The sequence below is a fragment of the Phascolarctos cinereus genome, unplaced genomic scaffold, assembly GCF_003287225.1.
Source record: "Phascolarctos cinereus isolate Bilbo 61053 unplaced genomic scaffold, phaCin_HiC Scaffold_726;HRSCAF=1367, whole genome shotgun sequence".
NCBI lineage: Eukaryota > Metazoa > Chordata > Mammalia > Diprotodontia > Phascolarctidae > Phascolarctos > Phascolarctos cinereus.
The window spans coordinates 381,784,979-381,804,329 of NW_027556098.1; the positions used below are offsets into that span (position 1 = coordinate 381,784,979).

A 19,351-nucleotide genomic window follows, 5' to 3' on the forward strand; every position below is an offset into this window, starting at 1 on the left:
GGCCGTCCAGGGGTGGTGCACACTGTCTAGCTGGGGGCTTGGCCCTGCAGCTGACCCCTGGGGACTGTCGGCAAGCTTCTTCTCTTCCATACCCTCTCGGTACAATGGCAGGGTTGGGTTGGCTGATCCCCAAGGGTTCTTCCAGCTCCAACATGGATGATTCTGAGGCTTCAGACTCTTGGCAGATCTTTAAAGGTTTGTTACTTTTCTCTGCCTTCTTAGGTATGACGAGGATCACACTGGTGATGACAAAGTCTTCCTGGACTGTTTCTGCAAAATAGCAGCTGGCATCAAAAATAACAGCAACGGGCACCAGCTGAAAGACCTGATCCTGCAGAAGGGAATCACGCAGAATGCCCTGGACTACATGAAGAAGCACATCCCGAGTGCCAAGAAGTAAGGGCCGCCCCGCCCAGCGGCCTTCTCCCCTTCATCCCTTGGTGTCTTTTGTTTGTACATCACTTTCCTTTCTGACGTGCCATCCCCTTCCTTCACCCAGTGAGCCATTCCCTGTAACAGGGAATAAGAAATAAAAAAGGAGCTCAGCGCGGCCAGCCCATAGTCCCCTACCTCTGTAGAGAATCCCCCACTTATCTGAAAGTGGAGGTCTGCCTGCTCAGGCTTAGGACCTCTGACCTCTGTCCTCCGGAAATGATCCCAGTTGAAGTAAAGCTGCCAGCGTTCTTATGGGGAGAGGGAAGAATAAGAGCGGCAGGAATGAGAGGTGACACTGATGCCGCACTGTAGGCTTGGCAGAGCACTTTACCTGTGTTGCCTCATGGGAGTTTTTCTGTAGCCATGGCCTCCTCAGCCTGACAGGACAGTGACTGTGTAGCTCCTCAGGGCAGCCCAGAGCCCATTGAGGGAGGGCACACTCCTGAATCTGGGGGATTCGTTAGGTTTTCTGAACTGCTGCTGAGGACCTCCTTTTGTCTTGCAGTTTGGACGCTGACATCTGGAAGAAGTTTTTGTCTCGCCCAGCCCTCCCCTTCATCTTAAGACTTCTTCGTGGACTAGCCATTCAGCACCCTTCCACCCAGGTGAGGAGCCAGCGCTCTGCCTTTTGTACCAGAAAGAGAAGGAGCCCCGGAGCTGGCCTTCTCAGCCCTGCGGCTGAACCCCTGAGGAACACGGAGCAAGTCTTTTACTTTCCTCAGGTTTCAAGATATAGCTTGCTGTGATTTGTACATCACCACTGTGAGGAGGAATGTAAGATTTCCAGGTCAGAAAGGGGGCTGCAGAGGTCAGCCAGATTTTCCTCTGTTTCAAAGGAGCCCTGAGATACAGTTTACAAAGTGCCTTGAGCTCTTCGGGCAGCCCATGTCCCTGGAGATCTTGATAATCTTAAAAGTGAGATAAGTAGCTTCTGATTGGTCTCTCTGGGTGGAACCGACAAGAGCAATGAGTGACCATCACTTCTTTCTGCAGCCCTGAGCGTGGAGACCGCCTGATGGCCAGTGTTCTCGAGCCTGTTCACCTTTTTGTCCTCTTGGTCAGCCTGAAGGCTTTGTTTAGAATGAGCCCCTTGCCTTCCCGTTTGCTACCTGACACCCAGATCCTTTTGCTGCTAGTATTTTCCAGCTGTCCACAGCTCAGCGCCAATTATGACTGGCCTCAGGCAGGTGGCTGATTTCAGAACCACTTGGTCCATCCCTCTGCCTCCAGATGGGTCTGTACTTAAACCAGTCCAGGTCTGGATCTGTAGAACAGGGTTCTTTGGTGAGAACAGCCCCACAGTCCATTTTGGAGACCCATCCTGGTAAGCAGCTGTAGTCGATTGCTTACAGCGGCAGAATTCTTCATTATGTATAACCCAGATCACCGTTAGTATGGTTTAAGCCCGTTTCCTTTTGTTCACCTTCAGTGAAGAGAATTATAGTATTAACTTTGGTTTATCTAGCATCTCACCTCCAAAGAGTTCCAAGTATTTTTCACAAGGACCATTTTATTTATCCTTATGCGTTTTTGTGCTGCTTAAAATCCTTGTTTTGTAAATGGTGAAATCGAGACATAATAAACTTAAGCATCTTACTCAAGAAAAACGTGGTGTCTTAGCAGAGGTTAGAAGTGAAATGTGATTCCTAGTCTAAAGCACAAGCTACTGGAATGTGCTGTTTTATCTAAGCCTTTACATCCACGTTTACCAGCCTGATCTCAGCACCTAATAAAATGCCTGGCACGTAATAAGCACTTAATAAATGCTTTTTGATTATTTAATGCTTTGAAAAGGGCTTTCATGATAACATGTCATTGCTAATAGTAGTTTTCCTAGTCATGTATTAAAAATCCCTAATATGGGCACACATTTTGTTATGAAAGTAGATGTGGCATAGTCTACTTTCATAACAAAATGTGTTTGTTTCAAAAATTTCTTCCTGCTCTTTCCTCACACATACTTTTTTTTTAACCTAAGAGTTACATCTTCCTAGACTCCCAGGACCAGCAATGATATATTCAATCGATATATTTGAAACCAAAAAGTACTTTATTGTCCATGGGAAATGCTGTTTTATATATTCAGTTTTTTAATCTGATCATTCAGCTTTTTCCTCTTTTAAAAAACATTTTCCTCCCATCTTCCTCCCTCTCCACATATATTGAGAAAAAAAAGAGTGGGGGAAAAAAAGGAAAATAACAGAACGCGTATAACAAACATGTACAGTTATACAGAACAAATTCCCACGTTGACCGTATTCAAAAAGATGGGTTTTATTCTGCGTATTTAGTCCATCGTCTTTCTGTTAAGAGGCAGCGTTGTTCATCATCATTTCTTTGGCGTTGTGGCTGGTCATTGCGTTGCTCAGAATTCCCAAATCTCTTCGAATGTCGTTGTTGTTGTTGTCTTCAGAATGTTGCTCTCCTGGTTTTGCTTTCTTCACTCTGCATTCACTGGGGTGTCATTTCTTACAACACAAGAGGATTCCATTCCATCGATATGCCGTAGTAGTTTGTTCAGCCATTCCCCGGTTGATGGGTACCCCCTTGGTTTCCAGGTTTTTGCCACCACAAAAAGGGCTGTTATAAATATTTTTGTACATATAGGTCCTCTTCCTCTTTCTTTGGTCTCTTTGGGGATAAGCCTGGTAGTGGTATCATTAGGTCAGAGAGATGCACAGTGTAGTGACTTCAGGGCATCGTTACAAATTATTTTCCAAAATGGTTCTACCAATTCACATCTCTACCAAGAGTGCAGTAATCTGCTAGTTTTCCCACACCGTCTACAGCGTTTGTCATTTTCCTTTTTTGTCAGCTTCACCAATCTGATGGATGTGTAGCGGAACCTCAGAGTTGTTTTAATTTGTATTTTTCTAATTATTAGTGATTGGGAAATTTTTTTCACATGACTAGTGAGATCAGTCTTTTCTTCTTCAGCTTATGTCATCCTAATGCAAAAATTTTTCCTCAGTTGGTCCTGTTTTCTGGTTTGCTGATCTTTTGTGGATACTCCTGTCTCCTGATATTTTTGTGTCCTTCTAACGAGAGAGCCAAAGGGTCTGATCCCGAGCGTAGGATTTAGGGCCACACTGGGACCTTAGAGATGATCTAGTCCAGTTCCCCTATTTTCTGGTTGAGGCAACTGAGACCCATTGTGGAAGGTGACCTTTCCAAGGCCCCAGAGGTAGTAGGGAGCAGAACCAGGATAGGAATTTGGTTCCATTGTTTTTACCTACTTCCAGAAAGAATTCAGAGTGGCAGTCCTGGGTGTGTTAACTGTAAATCAGAGCCATTCCTTTGGTGCTCAAAGTCTTTGTAGTTTGTATAAAAAGTCTTCTCATTGTAACCAGAGGTACGTCTCACTCTGACCTTGTGGCAGGTGCTAATTGGTACAGACTCCATTACAAACCTGCACAAATTGGAGCAGGTGTCTAGTGATGAGGGAATCGGGACCCTGGCCGAGAACTTGTTGGAGGCGCTTCGAGAGCACCCCGAGGTGAACAAGAAGATCGATGCAGCCCGAAAGGAGACGCGGGCCGAGAAGAAGCGCATGGCCATGGCCATGAGACAGAAGGCCTTGGGGACCCTGGGCATGACGGTAATGCTGCCACGCTGGCCCTCACCACAATCCACTCTGTGTTGATGCAGTGTGTAGTTGGGCAAGGAACTCTGGCCTCAAGGCCTGCCGTGTGACCTCGAGCTAGATGATCTTGGTGTCCACATCTGAAAAACAGATGATAATCATACCTCTACCCCAGGGGTATTGGGAGGAGTGTGTAGAGTGTATCGAAAACCTTAAAACAAATCCAAGTATCTATTATCACCATCCCCTTGCTTATACATCAACTCTGAGATAGGGCAAGTGTGATTCCCATTTTACAGATGAGGAATCTAAGGGTCGGGTATGCCATGGCCAAACTTGTGTGCGAGCTGGAAGGCAAACTTGGGGCTCTGGATCTAAAGCCAGTGTTCTGTCTCCTATGCCTGGTGCTACTGCCTTGCTGGATACTCCCTCCCAATACTTCATTGAGCAACAGAGAATTACAGACACTCAGATTTGGAAAGAGTCTCAGGGCATCAAAGCTTTCTCCCGATAGCAGCCCTGAAAAGTGGGTGGTGTGTTGCTCTCTCTCTTGTAGATGAGGAAAGTGAGGGACTTGCCCAAAGTCATGGAGCTAATAAGTGTCAGAGTCTTAGGACTTGAGACCAGTGCTCTTTGCAGTATACTCCACTGCCTCTTAGAGCATTGCTATGAGACTTTATGGGATTTTCTTCAAAACAGCCCAGGTCTCTTGACTCCAAATCCAGGTCTCTTTCCACTGGCCCCTTCTTTCCTTGTTCGTCATGTTGCTAATGGGCCAGGCAGGCTGTCTCCCCTGAGTTAGCCGGAGCCTGAGCTCATTCCAGGTGCAGGGCAGGGGTGGGCCTGAGGCCAGGGATCCTGGTAGATACTTCCTCCATTCTCCATGCTTAGGTAGGGAGGCAAATAGCAGCTCCTGGTATGGGGAAGGGAGTGTTTTGTTGGCTACGGTTTGTGTTCTACTTGCCTGTGGGACTTCTGTCTGAAGAGGTAGAATACCAGGGGAGGCCTATGCTTTAAACTGTGGTTCCATCACTCTCATTGCTCATACATTTATCCAGCGTGTGTCCTGAGTGACGCTGGGGGAAGTCACTTACCTGCTCTTTCAGAGAGTAACCCAGGCAATTCTATAGGACAGGAGGGTAAGATGTGGAGAAGGTGCCAGCCTGCACTGGAGGAATGTTTTTTCACTGTGTATTTCCCCAGTCCGGTGAAATCACAGGTCAGATTTCTATTCCCTGCTCATCTCTGTCTAACTCTTTAGGGTTGACAAAGCACTTTACAAACATTAGCTCGTTTGAGCTCTATAACACACTTATGTGGGAGTTAGTGCAAATACTCTCTTCTTGTCACAAAGGAGGAAACTGAGGCCTAGAAAAGTGTGAGGTCACTTGCCTTGGATCACACAAATTGTAAGTGGCAGAGCGAGGCTTCACACTCAGGGGCTCTTTGCACCATGTCCGTTTTACCCTGTTGGAGATTGCAGGTAATGCCACCAGCAATCTGGAACAGCCAGAGGTCATCCCCATTCTTTTGTTTTGTCAGGCTGGGTGGAAACTCCCTTTGACTTTCTCAGTCCTGATTGAAATTCTTTCTGCAGACAAATGAGAAGGGTCAAGTTGTGACTAAGACGGCCCTGCTGAAGCAGATGGAGGAGCTGATTGAAGAGCCAGGCCTCACCTGCTGCATCTGCAGGGAGGGCTACAAGTTCCAGGTATGGCCCCGAAGGTCATGGAGACCACCGGGCATAGGAGGGGCTGGTTGGACAGTGGCTCCAAAAGGCAGCTTGGGTATATTCAACAAGACGTACTGGTTTCAGCTTATCTGGGGAAATGGCCTTGGCGTCAGCTTGGAGCTGCCAGTTGCTGAAAGCTATCCCTTCTGAAGAGTTACTTTGCCTCATGCTTACACAGTTTCAGGACGTGTAGGTTGACTCTATATTTGGTCCCTCTAGTTAATGACCTGAAGGAAACTGATGTTACTATCTAAGGGTGACCTAGGAGGATGATCAGAATCTCTCCTTTCCACGTTTTTTTAATTCACTTAACACTGGCCTTTACCTTTCTTTGTCTCTAGTAGAGTGGGGACTCGCCTGACTGAGAGGCTTAAAAAGGGGCCTGTGCCTGTCTGCCTTTGGTTTTCTATGAGGAACATAGCCCACTTAAGGGCAAGCACCCTGGGATGAAAGCTGTTGTGCCTCTTCGCCCTCCGTATTGCAGTCTCTTTCAGAATTGTCCGTATGGCTTTCGAGGGCAAATCATTCTGAGAGGGCATTTTCAGTTGGTTTTCCAACAGATAGAGTGAAAATTTCCCTTGACAGCTCTGGTTTATGGAGGACCTCTCCCTGAGTATAGACATCCTGTGGGTGTCCATTCAGTTCTGTGCTGCCTCCCCCATTGTATGCTTTGTGCTCAGGAGAGACCAGTGTCCAGTTCTCTGTCTAAACAAGGCCCCTTCTCCTATCAGAGGAACCTCAAATGCTGGCTCCTGTTCCTCACTGCCCTTTGCAACCCTGACTTGGGATAGATTATTTTAGCACTTCTTTCTCCCTGCTAAGGTGCTTTTGCCTTTACAGCCTGCAAAGGTGTTGGGCATTTACACCTTCACTAAGCGGGTGGCACTGGAAGAGCTGGAGAATAAGCCCCGGAAGCAGCAGGGCTATAGCACCGTGTCCCACTTCAACATCGTCCACTACGACTGCCACTTGGCTGCTGTCAGGTAGGCTGGGTTGGGCTTCCTTAGCCTTCCACCTCACCTGTCTCTTCTGGAAAAGGGGGGGGGCCAGGGCAAGAGGTTGGACCCATGGAATACCTCCAGAAGCAGCAGGGCAGGGTTTGGGAGGCTCTGGACATACAATCACAACTCGCATTTCTGCAGCGCTATGAAGTTTACCAAGGGCTCTCATCACATTAAGCCTGTGAAGTAAAGGGTATTGAATATTTTTATCCTCTTTTTATGGATGAGGGAAAGGAAGTCCAGGGAAGTAAACTTGGATGTGATGGACTTTTGACCTCTTAGAGCAGCGAGTGCGCTTTCTATTCCGGCACTGCACTGCAACGGCTCTCATCATCATCATTGACGTTACTTTAGCTCTTTGAAGGTCTAAAAAGCACTTCCTTCACAACAAACCTGTGAGAATGGTGGTATGATTAGTATTGTCTTAATTTTACAGAGGAGAAAACAGGGTCAAAAACATCTGGTAAATATCGCAGCTGGGATTTGAAACCAGCTTTGCTGACTGGGAGTAATCTTTCCCATGTAATCTACATGTAATCTAACCCACACCTGAGTAGGAAATCCCTCCACAACGCTCCTAACAAGTAGCCATCCTCTCTCTGCTTAAAGACCTTTAGTGGAGGGAATCTGCAGCTTCCCAAGGCGCCAAGTTTTAAAGAACTGCAGTTATTAGGACATTTTTTCCTTATAGTGAACCAAAATATGTCTGTTACTCATTAAAAGGGGCACTCATTGGTCTTGGATTCAAAAAGGCCCAAGTTCCATAAGTCCATCGCATACAAGTTTGCTTCCCTAAGCTTTCTTTTCCTGATCTTTGAGCCAGGTATTTTGCTGAGCACCACCTCTCTCCATGTTGTTACCCAGGGTCACCAAGATCAGGAACTCAAGCACAAAGGTAGGGGTGTTCCATTCTCCAGGTGGGAGAAGGCAGACAAACCCTACTCCCTCCTCAAAGGAACCGATTTAGTAAATGCATATCCAATAAAACTGTTCTCTTCATGTTTTGCTACATTTGCAAATTATCTTCAGCTCTATGCATAATCCTGGTCAAAGAAGCAACTCTTGGCAGTCAGCTCTGAGCATTACCACAGATATTTGAAAAAAGGAGATGCCTTAATCTAGCTGAGAGAATGAAGAGGAGGTAACCCGCCTCAGGCACTTAGGACATGCTGAATCTTAGGACTTGGAGCTGAAAGAGCCTACCAGCATCCTCTGGTCCAGGCCTTTCTTTTTCAGGTGGAGGAATTTGAAGCCAAGAATGGTCAAGTAACTTGCTTAGGGTCCTGGAAATACCAGTTGGTTAACAAGCATTTATAGAGGATCTTGTGCTGGGCACTGTACTCAGCCTTGGTGGGATAGAAACATTAACTAGTTCCTGCCCTCGAGGAGTTCACACTTTATTAGAGGAAATAACATGTACATGTATAAATATATTCAAAACAAATACAAGATAATTTGGAGGGATAGGGCAGTACTAGTAGCTGGGGGTAGGGAACAGTAGGGAAAGGCTTCTTGGAAAAGGTAATACTTGAGCTGAGCTTTGGGGTTTTTTTGTTTGTTTTTGTTTTTTGGCTAGGCAGTGGGGTTAAGTGACTTGCCCAGGGTCACACAGCTAGTAAGTGTAATGTGTCTGAGGCTGGATTTCAACACAGGTCCTCCTGACATCAGGGCCGGTGCTCTATTCACTGCACCCACCGCCTAGCTGTCCCTTGAGCTGAGCTTTGAAGGAAAGCAAGGGTTCTAGGAGGTTCTAGGTGGTTCTAGGAGAGGAAGTGAGAAGGTGTTAGAGATCCGCTGGCTGCAGACCTACCCCATGTTGCCTAGCTGGGAGGGAGCCAGGGTCGCTTGCTCCTTTTGTGGGGAGGCTGCTAGCTAATGCAGAGCAAGACATCCTTTCGAAGTCTGCATAACTGTTCATGTAGTGATTTGTGCTCTACAAAACACTGTCTTCACAACCGTAGCGAGAAGTAGATGGTGCAAGGATCACCGTATTCATTTTACAGAGGAGGAAAATAAGGTTCAGAGAAGTAAACTGTCTGTCCAGCAGGCAAGCTTGCTAACAAGGGGAAGAGCCAGAACTCCAAAAACTGGGGTCTCCTGCCTCTGCCTCCCCCTGCCCCACGTGCTGTGACTTAGGATCAGTTGATCTAGGGTGGCAGTTTGTTCTGCTCCGTTGGTCATTCCTCTGCTGTCAGTCTGTAGCAGTGACACTGACCCATGAGCTGTTGCAGGGGAGCCAGGCCTTGACACTTGTATGCTGTAGTAGTATGGCTGAAAAATGGATCTGTATGGAGGGCCATCACAGCCGCTAGGGAGGATATTTCCCACTCCCTAGGGGGCTGACCAATTTGAGATGCAGCGTGAAACCTGCCTCAGCTGGAGCCCTGTCTTTCACAAGGATCTGGTGGGGTGAGTCCCAGCATTCTCTTGTCCTCTCTTATTTCCATAGATTGGCCCGAGGACGAGAAGAATGGGAGAGTGCGGCCCTTCAGAACGCCAACACTAAGTGCAATGGACTCCTCCCGGTCTGGGGACCCCATGTCCCAGAGTCAGCTTTCGCCACTTGCTTGGCAAGGTGAGTCTTGAGGTCATCATCTGATATGGAATTCCTGGTGTCAAGGATGGTATCAGCTAGGAGCAGTTGTCTTTTTTTAGTCCAAACTTGTGTTATAAAAGTTCATAGTTTAGTTATGCCAAGCCCCAAGCGCCATTACTTATCGCTTGTGTCAGGAGCAGACTAGATCCCTTTGGCTGCTTGGTCAGAAGCTGTCTGCTTTGCTGAAGGCCACATGTGGTCATGAGCTTGGTGTCACCAACGTCACGACTTGATGTGGCCCCACACAGAGAACTGAGCCTGTGTAGTTTTAAGCGGGCTTAGTTCTTGTTGTGTGGTATTTAACATCCCCTTGCCCACCTCTGCCCTGGAGGGACATCTAGATACTGGTTCCCAGAGAGGTTCCCAGAGCCCAGTTGTGCAGCGTTACCAGCATCACAGTTCAGTAAAGTGCAGGTGGATGATGTGGATGACATGGTGTTGTGGAATAATGTTTGTAAAGCACTTTAACAGGCCTTAGGCAGGGCTTCTTCAATGTTTTCCACTTGAGACCCAACCCTTTCAGTGCTTCTTAAACTGTGGGTTGTGCTGCCTTAGAGCATGATTATATAAACCAGCTATTGCTGTTATTTTTATGATTTGGCCTCTTTTAAGGCTTTAGCCTCTTGGGGTGAGAGCCTCTGAAGTGGATCTCCAGCTTTATTTCACAAGACAGAGGGAGGAAGTGGGAATTCCTATTATGAAGACACTAGTAAACAGTGTTGGGATAGGAATTTGGGAGATGATGAGGACTCTGGAAGACTCCTTGGGTAGAACAACAGAAAGAGGAGTGTGACCTATTTCCTTTTATGTGGTGATAGGATGGTATCTGGAAGGGACCTAGGTTGTGGTCAAATCCAAAATCCTCATTTTACAGGCTTTATTTCCAGATGAGAGAACAGATGTGTCCTGTAGAAATTTATCCTTCAAGAAATTGGCCCCAAATAGCTCATTTCCTCTGACATAGCTATTTTTTCTATCTTATCTATCTATATATCTATATCTATATCTATATATCTATATACTGATTTTTGTTACATTAAGATCCATAGCAGAAAGGTGAAAATTTCATATGCCTTTGTGTGCTTTCTAGCCCCCCTTTCACCTGCAAATCTGTTACTGATCTGATCCATTGGAATCACTTTTGTGGCCTGTAAGCCCAGTAGGAGGTGGTAGGAAAGGAGTGTTCTATTGGAAATGGATTTGCAGAGAAGGGGAAGGTAACATTTTAAATAAGGAGTTAACGTTTCCGTTTCTTCTCCTGATCTTTCTTTTTGCTTTCTCCAGACATAACACATACCTCCAGGAGTGCACAGGACAGCGAGAGCCCACTTATCAACTTAATGTTCATGACATCAAGTTACTCTTCCTCCGTTTTGCCATGGAGCAGTCATTCAGCGTAGATACAGGAGGTGGCGGCAGAGAGAGCAACATACACCTGATCCCGTACATCATTCACACCGTGCTTTATGTCCTGAACACGTCAGTATTCCCTTCTAGTCCGCCCAGCCGCAATCCTTCTCTCCCCCCAGTTTTCTTTGTTCCACATGCTTGTTTCCAGAGTTGATGCTACGGGGAGGCCAACCACCTCTGAGATGTGACTGCCTCTGCTAGGGAAAGGGGGGGATTGGCGCTCCAGATGCTGTCCTTGCTTTCTCTGTGGGCTTCCAGGTGCAGCATTCTTGAGCTGGGTCGTCAGCCCAGGGCATAGTAGAAAATGGCTACCAGTGGCCAGAGTGAGGGCCCGTTCAAGAGAAATACCTGAGGCTGTTGCCTTCATCTCCCTCCCAGATGTGTTTGGGCTGTATGTGTGTCTGTCGATGCTGGGGGAGTGGGGGACACAGCTAGAGATCACCTGGAAATGTCATCTGAATGGGAAGGCAGCCAGGAGAAGAGACAGCTTTGTTCATGCAGACCTGGATTATAGAGCAGATAGGTTGACATCTCAAAGTGCTGCAGGAAGCACTTAGGAGAGCAGAAAAGACAAATCACAGGGACAGTGACCACCTCCCTGCCTGTCCCACCCCACATCTGCCAGGAGTGACAGTGTGTCTGAAGACTTGGCCAGGCCCCCAAGGTCAGTTAATGTGAAGACAGTCTTCTCTTGCTTTTTTCAGTTCTGTCTCACACTGGAGTTCTCCCTCCCATTTCTTTGTAAGAGAAAAGTCTGGTGTTGTCACCCATTCTTTGAATGTATCGTCACTTGCTAAATTATTTAGTCTGCTACAAAGCAGTGTCAGCACAGGCATCAGTGCACTTCCATGTCTTCATTCTGTACTTGGGGACCCACTTGGGACCCATGCATTACCTAAGGAGAAACACTGAGGCTCAGAAAGGGAACGTAATTGTGAAAGGATTCAATGTTCATGGCACTCACCCAGGTGGATTTAAGGACCGGGGCTCAGTCAGGGTCTAGGTGACTTTGGATTTAATCCCATTGGAGGCCAGAGATGTGATTAAACTCCTGGTGAGGACCGTCCATCTGCCACCTTCTGTGCCCTGAGGCTTAGAGGGGAGGCTAGCGCCTAGAGCAGGTGGTCAGTCAAGTAGAGATGGATCCTGCTGGTAGCATATTGACATAGAGAACCACAAATTAACAGCTGTTTGTACTCTGTTGTGTTTTTATTTATTTTGTTAAATGTTTCCCAATTACATCTTAATCTGGTCCTGGCTCCTGCTGCACTTGTGTTTGCCACCTCTGGCCCAGGGTGACACGATCAGTCAGTATGTGTCAGCAGGAGCCCTTCTGAACCTGCTAAGGTTCTGCCTGTCTCTGTGGCCTGCTCTCTCATCTGCCACACTTACTACCTTTGGCCAGTTAGATTTATACTGAGGAAAAACTCTTCCATGGCACTAGATCACAGCCCCATCCAGATATTTCTTAAACTTGTGCCCTTGATGGCAGCGGGGCACACCTGAGGGTCTGGATAACTCGATGTAAAGCCATGCCTGGATGGTGGGTTATCAGCAAGGTCCTCAAAGTATGAGGGCTAGGGAGCATCCTTCATTCCAGGGAAACAGAGCTCTTGATTCCATACTGAGCTGTACAGTGAAACCAGCCTACAGAAGCACAGCCTGGGGCCCCACAGGCATTTCTCCTTGTGGAAAATGAGGAGTATGGACTAAAGGATCTCTAAAAATTCCCCTTTTTACTTCTAGAATTCTTGGTTCCAAGCCCTCCTTCAGCACTGACACATCTGTGTTAAGAGTTTTGTTCAGCTCTGACATTCTGACATACTGTTCTCAGGGCCCTTCCAACTCGCACATTCTATAACCTTGGCTATTGTCTGGAAACTAGGGGAAGGAAACAATGTTTTTCTTGCACTTCCTCCTCCAGTTCTCCCCCGACCACTTTGTCAGGCTCCGTTTAAGGCTGCCTGCCATCTGCACACCTGATTCCAAGATGCTGTTGTAGGAGGGCAGAGTAGGGAGGGGGGAGCAGTGTTGGATGCAGAGGATAGAGAAGGCCTTGTGTTGACATAAAGAGAAAAGAAAACACTTCACTGTAAAGATACAAATGGAGCCTAAGCTTTGGGTGTAAGTCATGTAAAGACATGGAGGACTGGCGGGCAGGGTTGGGGACACAGTGTCTGCTAATCTGGGAAAACCTCAAAGAGGGGCTCAGCGGGAAAAGAAGGAAGCTTTGGTCGAGCCCTGGTTTCACGTATGTTGGGGGGCATTCTTTGTATTACAGAACCAGGGCAACTTCCCGAGAAGAGAAGAACTTGCAGAGCTTTTTAGAGCAGCCCAAGGAAAAGTGGGTAGAGAGTGCCTTCGAGGTGGATGGGCCCCACTACTACACTGTTCTGGCCCTTCACATTTTCCCCCCCGAGAGATGGAGAGCCATCCGAGTGGAGATCCTGCGGAGGCTCTTGGTGATCTCCCAGGCCCGAGCAGTGGCGCCAGGGGGAGCCAGCAGGTCAGTAGTCCCAACCTTGCTTTTCTTCTTTGTTCCTTTATGAAGTGGCTGCCCTGTGGTCTTGACTAGTGTATTCTCCCTGTATTTAAGAGTTGCTTAGCAACATGTATGTCTTAAGTGAAGGAATGTTTATTTGACTCAGTAACTGATGTTAACCCTTTCTTGTCCCGTCAGCCAAATTCATTCACATTGAAGCTAATGTCCGTGCCTGACAGTTAGCTTTTACCCCTGACGGTCCCAGTTCATTTCTTCCCATGTTGTTGTTTTTAAGTGACTAAAAAGTCACTTGTTATTTGAAGGTCCTAATATTCCAGCCAGCAGAGTAGGTAGGTGTCACAAGAGAGGTACAAGGGGGGAAGGGCAGGGAACTCAATTCACCTTGATGCATAAAACAGGAAGAGTTCAGAATGGAAGGAACTTAGGATGTCCTTTTCTGATTTAAAAACGAGCAGTAAATTCAGCATCCTGGGGTAGAATTACTTTGCTCTGTTAGGCCATTCAATTAGCATGCATTTGTTAAGTGCTTATTACATACTAGGCATTGTGCTAAGTTCTGGGGATTTTTAAAAAAACAACACAAAAAGTGAAAATAGTTTTTCAGTGATCTTATGTACTAATGTAGGGGAGAGGAGGCAACTTGTATAAATCAGAACTTAGGATATAGATACAGAGTAGATGGAAAAGCCCTAGTAGCTAGAGGGAACCAGAAAGGCCTGCTGGAGGAGGAGAAACCAGGGAGTCCTAAGAGTTGGATGTTGGGAGGGAAGAGCATTCCAGGCGTAAGGAATTCATGCAGAGGCATAGAGATTGGAACAAGACATGGAGCCCAATATGGCAGAATCTAGAGTATGTGGAGCAGAGGCCAATGTAGGATTAGGTGGGAAGGGGCCAGGTTGTAAAAAGCTTCAAATGCCAAACGAGGACTTTACCTGTGATCTTGGAGGTAATGTGAAGGAACCACCAGAGTTAACTGGGGGGGGGGGAAGTAATATGGTCAGACCTACTGTTAAAGAAAATCACTTTGGCATTGAGTACAGGAAGGATTGCAGTGGAGAGAGACTTGAGGCAGGGAGACCAATCAGGAGGCTACTGAGAGGTGATAAAGGCCTGAACTAGTATGGCAGCTGTGGGAGTGAGGCTGAGTCGTGAAAGTAGAAACAAGATTTAGTAACATAACTGAATCTGGTGATCGGGAGAGAGGAGTCCAGGATGACACCATGGCTCCAAACCCGGGTGCCTGGGAAGAATGGTTCTTTTTAGCAGGACAGTAATGAGGTCTAGCATGAAGAAGCTGAGTTTGAGGGGCTTACCAGATGTGAAGGGAGTTGGTGACATGAATTTGTAGCTCAGGAGAGAGACTAGGGCTAGATTGATAGGTCTGGGAATCATCTGAATGAGGGTGATAATTGAACCAGTGAGAGCTAGTGAGATCCCTAAATTCTGTCACCATCTTTTTTTCTCCTGACTCTGTCCTGTCCTTGTCAAAAAGCCATCGTTCACTCCACGTACTCTGCCGTCTCCTCACCCTCACCCTCACCCTCAAAATAACTTGACCTTAGAGACCATTTGGACCAATCTTCTCAGTTTACAGATTAAGAAACTGAGGTCAGAGAGTTAAAGTACCTTAGCGCAGGTCACACAGGGTGACAGAGCCAGGGCTCAATTTCAGGGCTCTGAGCCCCCATTTCAGGGCTCTTTCTGGTAAGCATTCTATCCCCTCAAGGAATATTGCAGGCAGAAACAGACCAGTTGCTGTCAAGTTTCCATGATTTGGACCTAATGAAAAGTTCTCCCAGAAATACTCTTTGGGAAGAATGAACTCCAAGTAAAGAAGCTGTAACACTCTATGCTCTCTTCCAGATAGAGCACTCTGTGATCTTAGGATACTGGGCCTCTCCCACTTTCCCAGTGTTTCCCAAGAGGCTAAGACCCAAATTATTAATAGTTAATTTGCTTCCTGAAACCCGGAATAAGGTTAAGTTAAGGATACTGGGCTACTGATAAAACTCCACTTACATTAACGGAAAATGTGGTGATTGTTTATTTGGTTCTGGCTCTGGAGAGCAAGCATGTGATCTTAGCCCACAAGGGCCTGTTTGAATTCAATTAAGGAGCCGGAGTCCATTACCATCCAAACCAGTTAGAGAAGAGATGATTTGGTTGCAGCCCAATTAGGAAATCCTGCATTCGCCACACTCTGAGTTGCCATCTCTCTGTAGCAATTTAGTCACCTTTACTAATTGGCTTTAAATAATTAAGTCGGATAGAGCCACCCAAGCTTTCTGCTTACTAAAGCAAGGCAGCCAAAGGGAACAACACAAGGCTGTAGGTGGTCTGGGAGAAATGGGCAGAATTCTCACTGGCAGAGACTGGGTCTGTATGGGTAACAGAGACCCCTGCTAGAGGTGGGGTGGGGAGACTCATCCTTGTGGTTGGTGCCTTTGTCCTAGGTCCCTCCACCATAAATGGAGAGAGAGAGAGAGCTTTGGATGCACAGAAGTAGAAATAGAAGTCTGTTATTGACTACTAACATTTGTGCAAGGGTTATTTGGAAATAAACTCCTTCCCAAAAACTTATTAGTGATGGGACCTGGCACGTTCTTATATTTCTGCCTCTCTCTTTCCCCTTAGCTGCTTAGTACAGTGCCTGGCACATACCAGATGCTATAGAAATTCTCATTCCTTTCTCTTCGCCTTATTGTCTAAATGTATACATTCTCATCTATAAAATTTCAGAGACTTTGCAGATGTCTGTGGCTAGCCACACATCATAGCAAGTGAAACATACAGAGAGTTGCCAAAATAGATAATCATTATCATACAAGGCACCTGCTTCTCAATGAGTTTAGCCTTAGAAAGCAGCAGGAAAGGCTTCCCACTGTGAGAAAGAAAAGGGAACGAGTGCTCAGTAGGTAATTGGTGGCATTAGAAGAAGCAAGGAGTTTACGATCCTGCTGCAGCTAAATGTGCTTCAGTTTTTCTGTTGACTCATTCCTACCTTATTTAGAAATTAATTGAGGAAAACTTAACCATAAACTTGGATTTCTTTGGAACTAGAATGTCATCTTTAGTAATCATAGAATTTCAGAATTGTAGGATGCCTAAAGGATCCAAGAAGCCTCTTAAGGTTGGAAGAACATTAGATGGCATTTAGTGCCCCCTCCCATACCCTGAGGGCATGGCCTTGATGCCCGAAGAAGTGCTTTTGTATTGTTTCAGCTGTTAAGATTGCCTCCAAACTAGGAGCCTGACATGCTCCACTGGAGCCCAGCACAGATGCTTTTGTGGCTGTAGAGCCAGGACTTTGGGTTCTGGCCTGGTGAGATTTCCCTTCTTAGCTATCCCACTGTGATCTTTCCTAGAACTAGCATCTTTTCAGAGAAGGTCACAGGGATTCTCAGAAGCCGAGTCCTTGTTTCCCAAGGAGGAGACTGAACTGAATCACTGGATTAGCTGAGGATGAAGCTACTTGGAGACCAAGGGGTGTGGTAAAGAGCCCTGGGATTATCCCAGGATTTCAAAGGTGTTAGGGTGGTGCCAGTGCGCCCTGTCTTGCCATCTGTCAGTGCAGTTTGTCCGTTCTGTTTTTGACACGGTATGTATTTGGTGAATTCTATTTGTTTGGCTCTCCTGGCTCACTGTTAAAACTGCCTTCACCCTAACCCTGTCATCCCCACTCTCTTTGCCCTCCAGAAAAGTAGGGGAAGGGGAATGGGTTCAAACTGGGAAGGGATGAAGTGATGTGAATCACCTTGGCCTCTTGGCATCACAGTTTCTTCATCTATAAAACAGGATGGGTGCACTAGGGTGCCCCTGGCTGCCTTGTAGCTCTGAGTTTATTATCATCTAATCAGACCACCTCATTTTGCCAACAAGGAAATCAGGGCCTAGAGAGGGGAACACACTTGCCCAGGGTCACATTGGTGAGTGAGGGACGGACTGGCATCTAAAACCAGGTTTTTTGAGGTTCTTTGCTGTTTTCTCCATTGTTTGAGAATGATGGCCAAGCAGAGCCTTAGCTTCAAGCAGATCTGTGGGGCCAGGCAATGCAGGCGCTTCTTGCTATTTCCATTATGCCAAGTGATAGTTCATAAAAACGTGTTTCTGAGAGGGAGAAATTTGAAACTCAGAATCTTGTGGAAGTGAATGTTGAAAAAATAAAAGTAAATTAATTCATTATTAAAAAAAAATAAAGAGGGCTCAGAAACCCAACCAATTCTTCATTAAAATCAAACCCAAAAAAACCCCAGTATGTGCTTCTAGAGAAGAGGTATTTCATTTATATTATTATGTTTAATTGTTGTTCGTATGAGAAATCCAAATGTGTATGGGTTGCATTAATTTTTAATTGATGACAGCAGTGACATAGTCACTCAAAAATATAGATTTTTGCTGTATCAGGTAGTATTTTTTTTTTTGGTAGGGAAATCGTTGTGAAGTTACTGATGTGTTAGAGTATATCAGAAAAAATTTAAAGCTGAAAAAAACCCCCACATTTTTAGCACAATATAGTGATACAAGGAGAGCCACTGGGGCATAATCTGGAGAGAGGGCTGGCCTTGGAATCAAGGAAGACCTGACTTGAAGCTCTGCTTCTACTAATACTAGCTTTGTGACTTTGGGTGAATCCTTTAACATCTTGTTGCCCTCAGGCAGATCTCTTAGACTCTAAATTACAGAAACCCAGATGCTAATGTTCATCAGTGGAGGTAGTTTTCACTGAAGGAGTTCGAAGATGCTGATAAAATCACCGATCACCCCCTAATAATAATAATATAGATGCAGTCCGTTTACCAAACCCAGTTTAATTGCTTCTTTTCATGTAAAAGTGCTAGTTTTTGGGGCAGCTAGGTGGCACAGTAGATGGAGCACTGGCCCTGATGTCAGGAGGATCTGAGTTCAAATCTGTCTTCAGACACTTGACACTTACTAGCTGTGTGACCCTAGGCAAGTCACTTAACCCCATTGCCAAAACCAAAAAAAAAAAAGTGCTAGTTTTTGATAAAGTCATTGAGAATATTACTATTTAACAGGCTGAACTCCAGGTTTACCTCTTTCATTGTAAGTTGTTTCATGTAAGGAAACATACTCTTAGAGACATACGAACCAAAATATTGCCCAGTATTTGACCACAATCAGAAATTTCAGTTTGTTAAGTAAGACATACTAGCTGTGGAGTTCTGCTTCAGTACAGCGGATGTGTCATTTCATTAATACGGTGGTTCCTTCCGTTGGTGCAAGTCTTAGCTCTTCCCCTGGTTCCTTTCCTGGGAGGTTCTTGACCATGATCTCCCATGGATTGTCCACAACGGTCTACCTGTTGTGATCAAAACCTTGTTATAGGAGTTTTTCCATTTTGTGGGTCCCAGCACAATACCAGGCTAAGACTGGCTCGCCTCCTTTTCTGATACTGTCTTTTTTCAGTGATATCTGGCAGGCCACTCGTATTCAGATCACACACAGCCCACTCACTCCAACTTTGGGAATGTTAGCTCATTCAGCTAAACATTTTCCCTCTTAAAGTCTGACGTGAGCCACATTGGGTCTATGAGCCATGTGGGATGGTCCGTTCTCAGGCATTTCTAATGTTGCTGACAGCTGACTTTCCTGTCTCCTCACAGACTGACAGATAAGTCGGTGAAAGACTACTCAGTCTATCGTTCTGCACTTCTCTTTTGGGCCCTAGTCGATCTCATTTACAACATGTTTAAGGTAAGAAAGCTGCCTGCGGCTCCACTTGGGTACAAGCACGTGGCAGCCTTTGGTGAGCCAGGCGACTTCCCTGAGCATTGCTGGCTTCCCTCCCTCTTGCTCCTCCTCCCCTGCTGTTTCCAAGAACCCAAGGTGACTTAAGCAGGGGAAGAATCCCCCCCTTCATTTCTTTTTGAAGAATGTCCCCTCTCCTTGCTCCCAACTCAGCTTCTTGAAGAAGCCTTCACTCCTTTAACATCACTTGTTCTACGTGATGCTGATGAGGATTCTTAAGCCATTTTCACACTTGGAGGTTTTGTATTTCTAGTCAGAGCATAAGCTCCCTCAAAACACATAGGATGAGGACACCATGTCATAGCTATGTAACTTTAGGCAA

General features: G+C 46.1%; 1 protein-coding gene across 1 annotated transcript in view; it reads left to right on the forward strand.

The window, feature by feature from the left end:
* Positions 1-19,351, forward strand: part of UBR4 (ubiquitin protein ligase E3 component n-recognin 4) — a 148,544-nt gene that overhangs the window by 120,781 nt on the left and 8,412 nt on the right. The window contains 9 exon segments of the mRNA XM_078145648.1: positions 223-396; positions 941-1,040; positions 3,815-4,033; positions 5,616-5,729; positions 6,591-6,733; positions 9,201-9,326; positions 10,632-10,826; positions 13,039-13,263; positions 18,885-18,975. Coding sequence (XP_078001774.1) covers positions 223-396; positions 941-1,040; positions 3,815-4,033; positions 5,616-5,729; positions 6,591-6,733; positions 9,201-9,326; positions 10,632-10,826; positions 13,039-13,263; positions 18,885-18,975 — 1,387 coding nt within the window.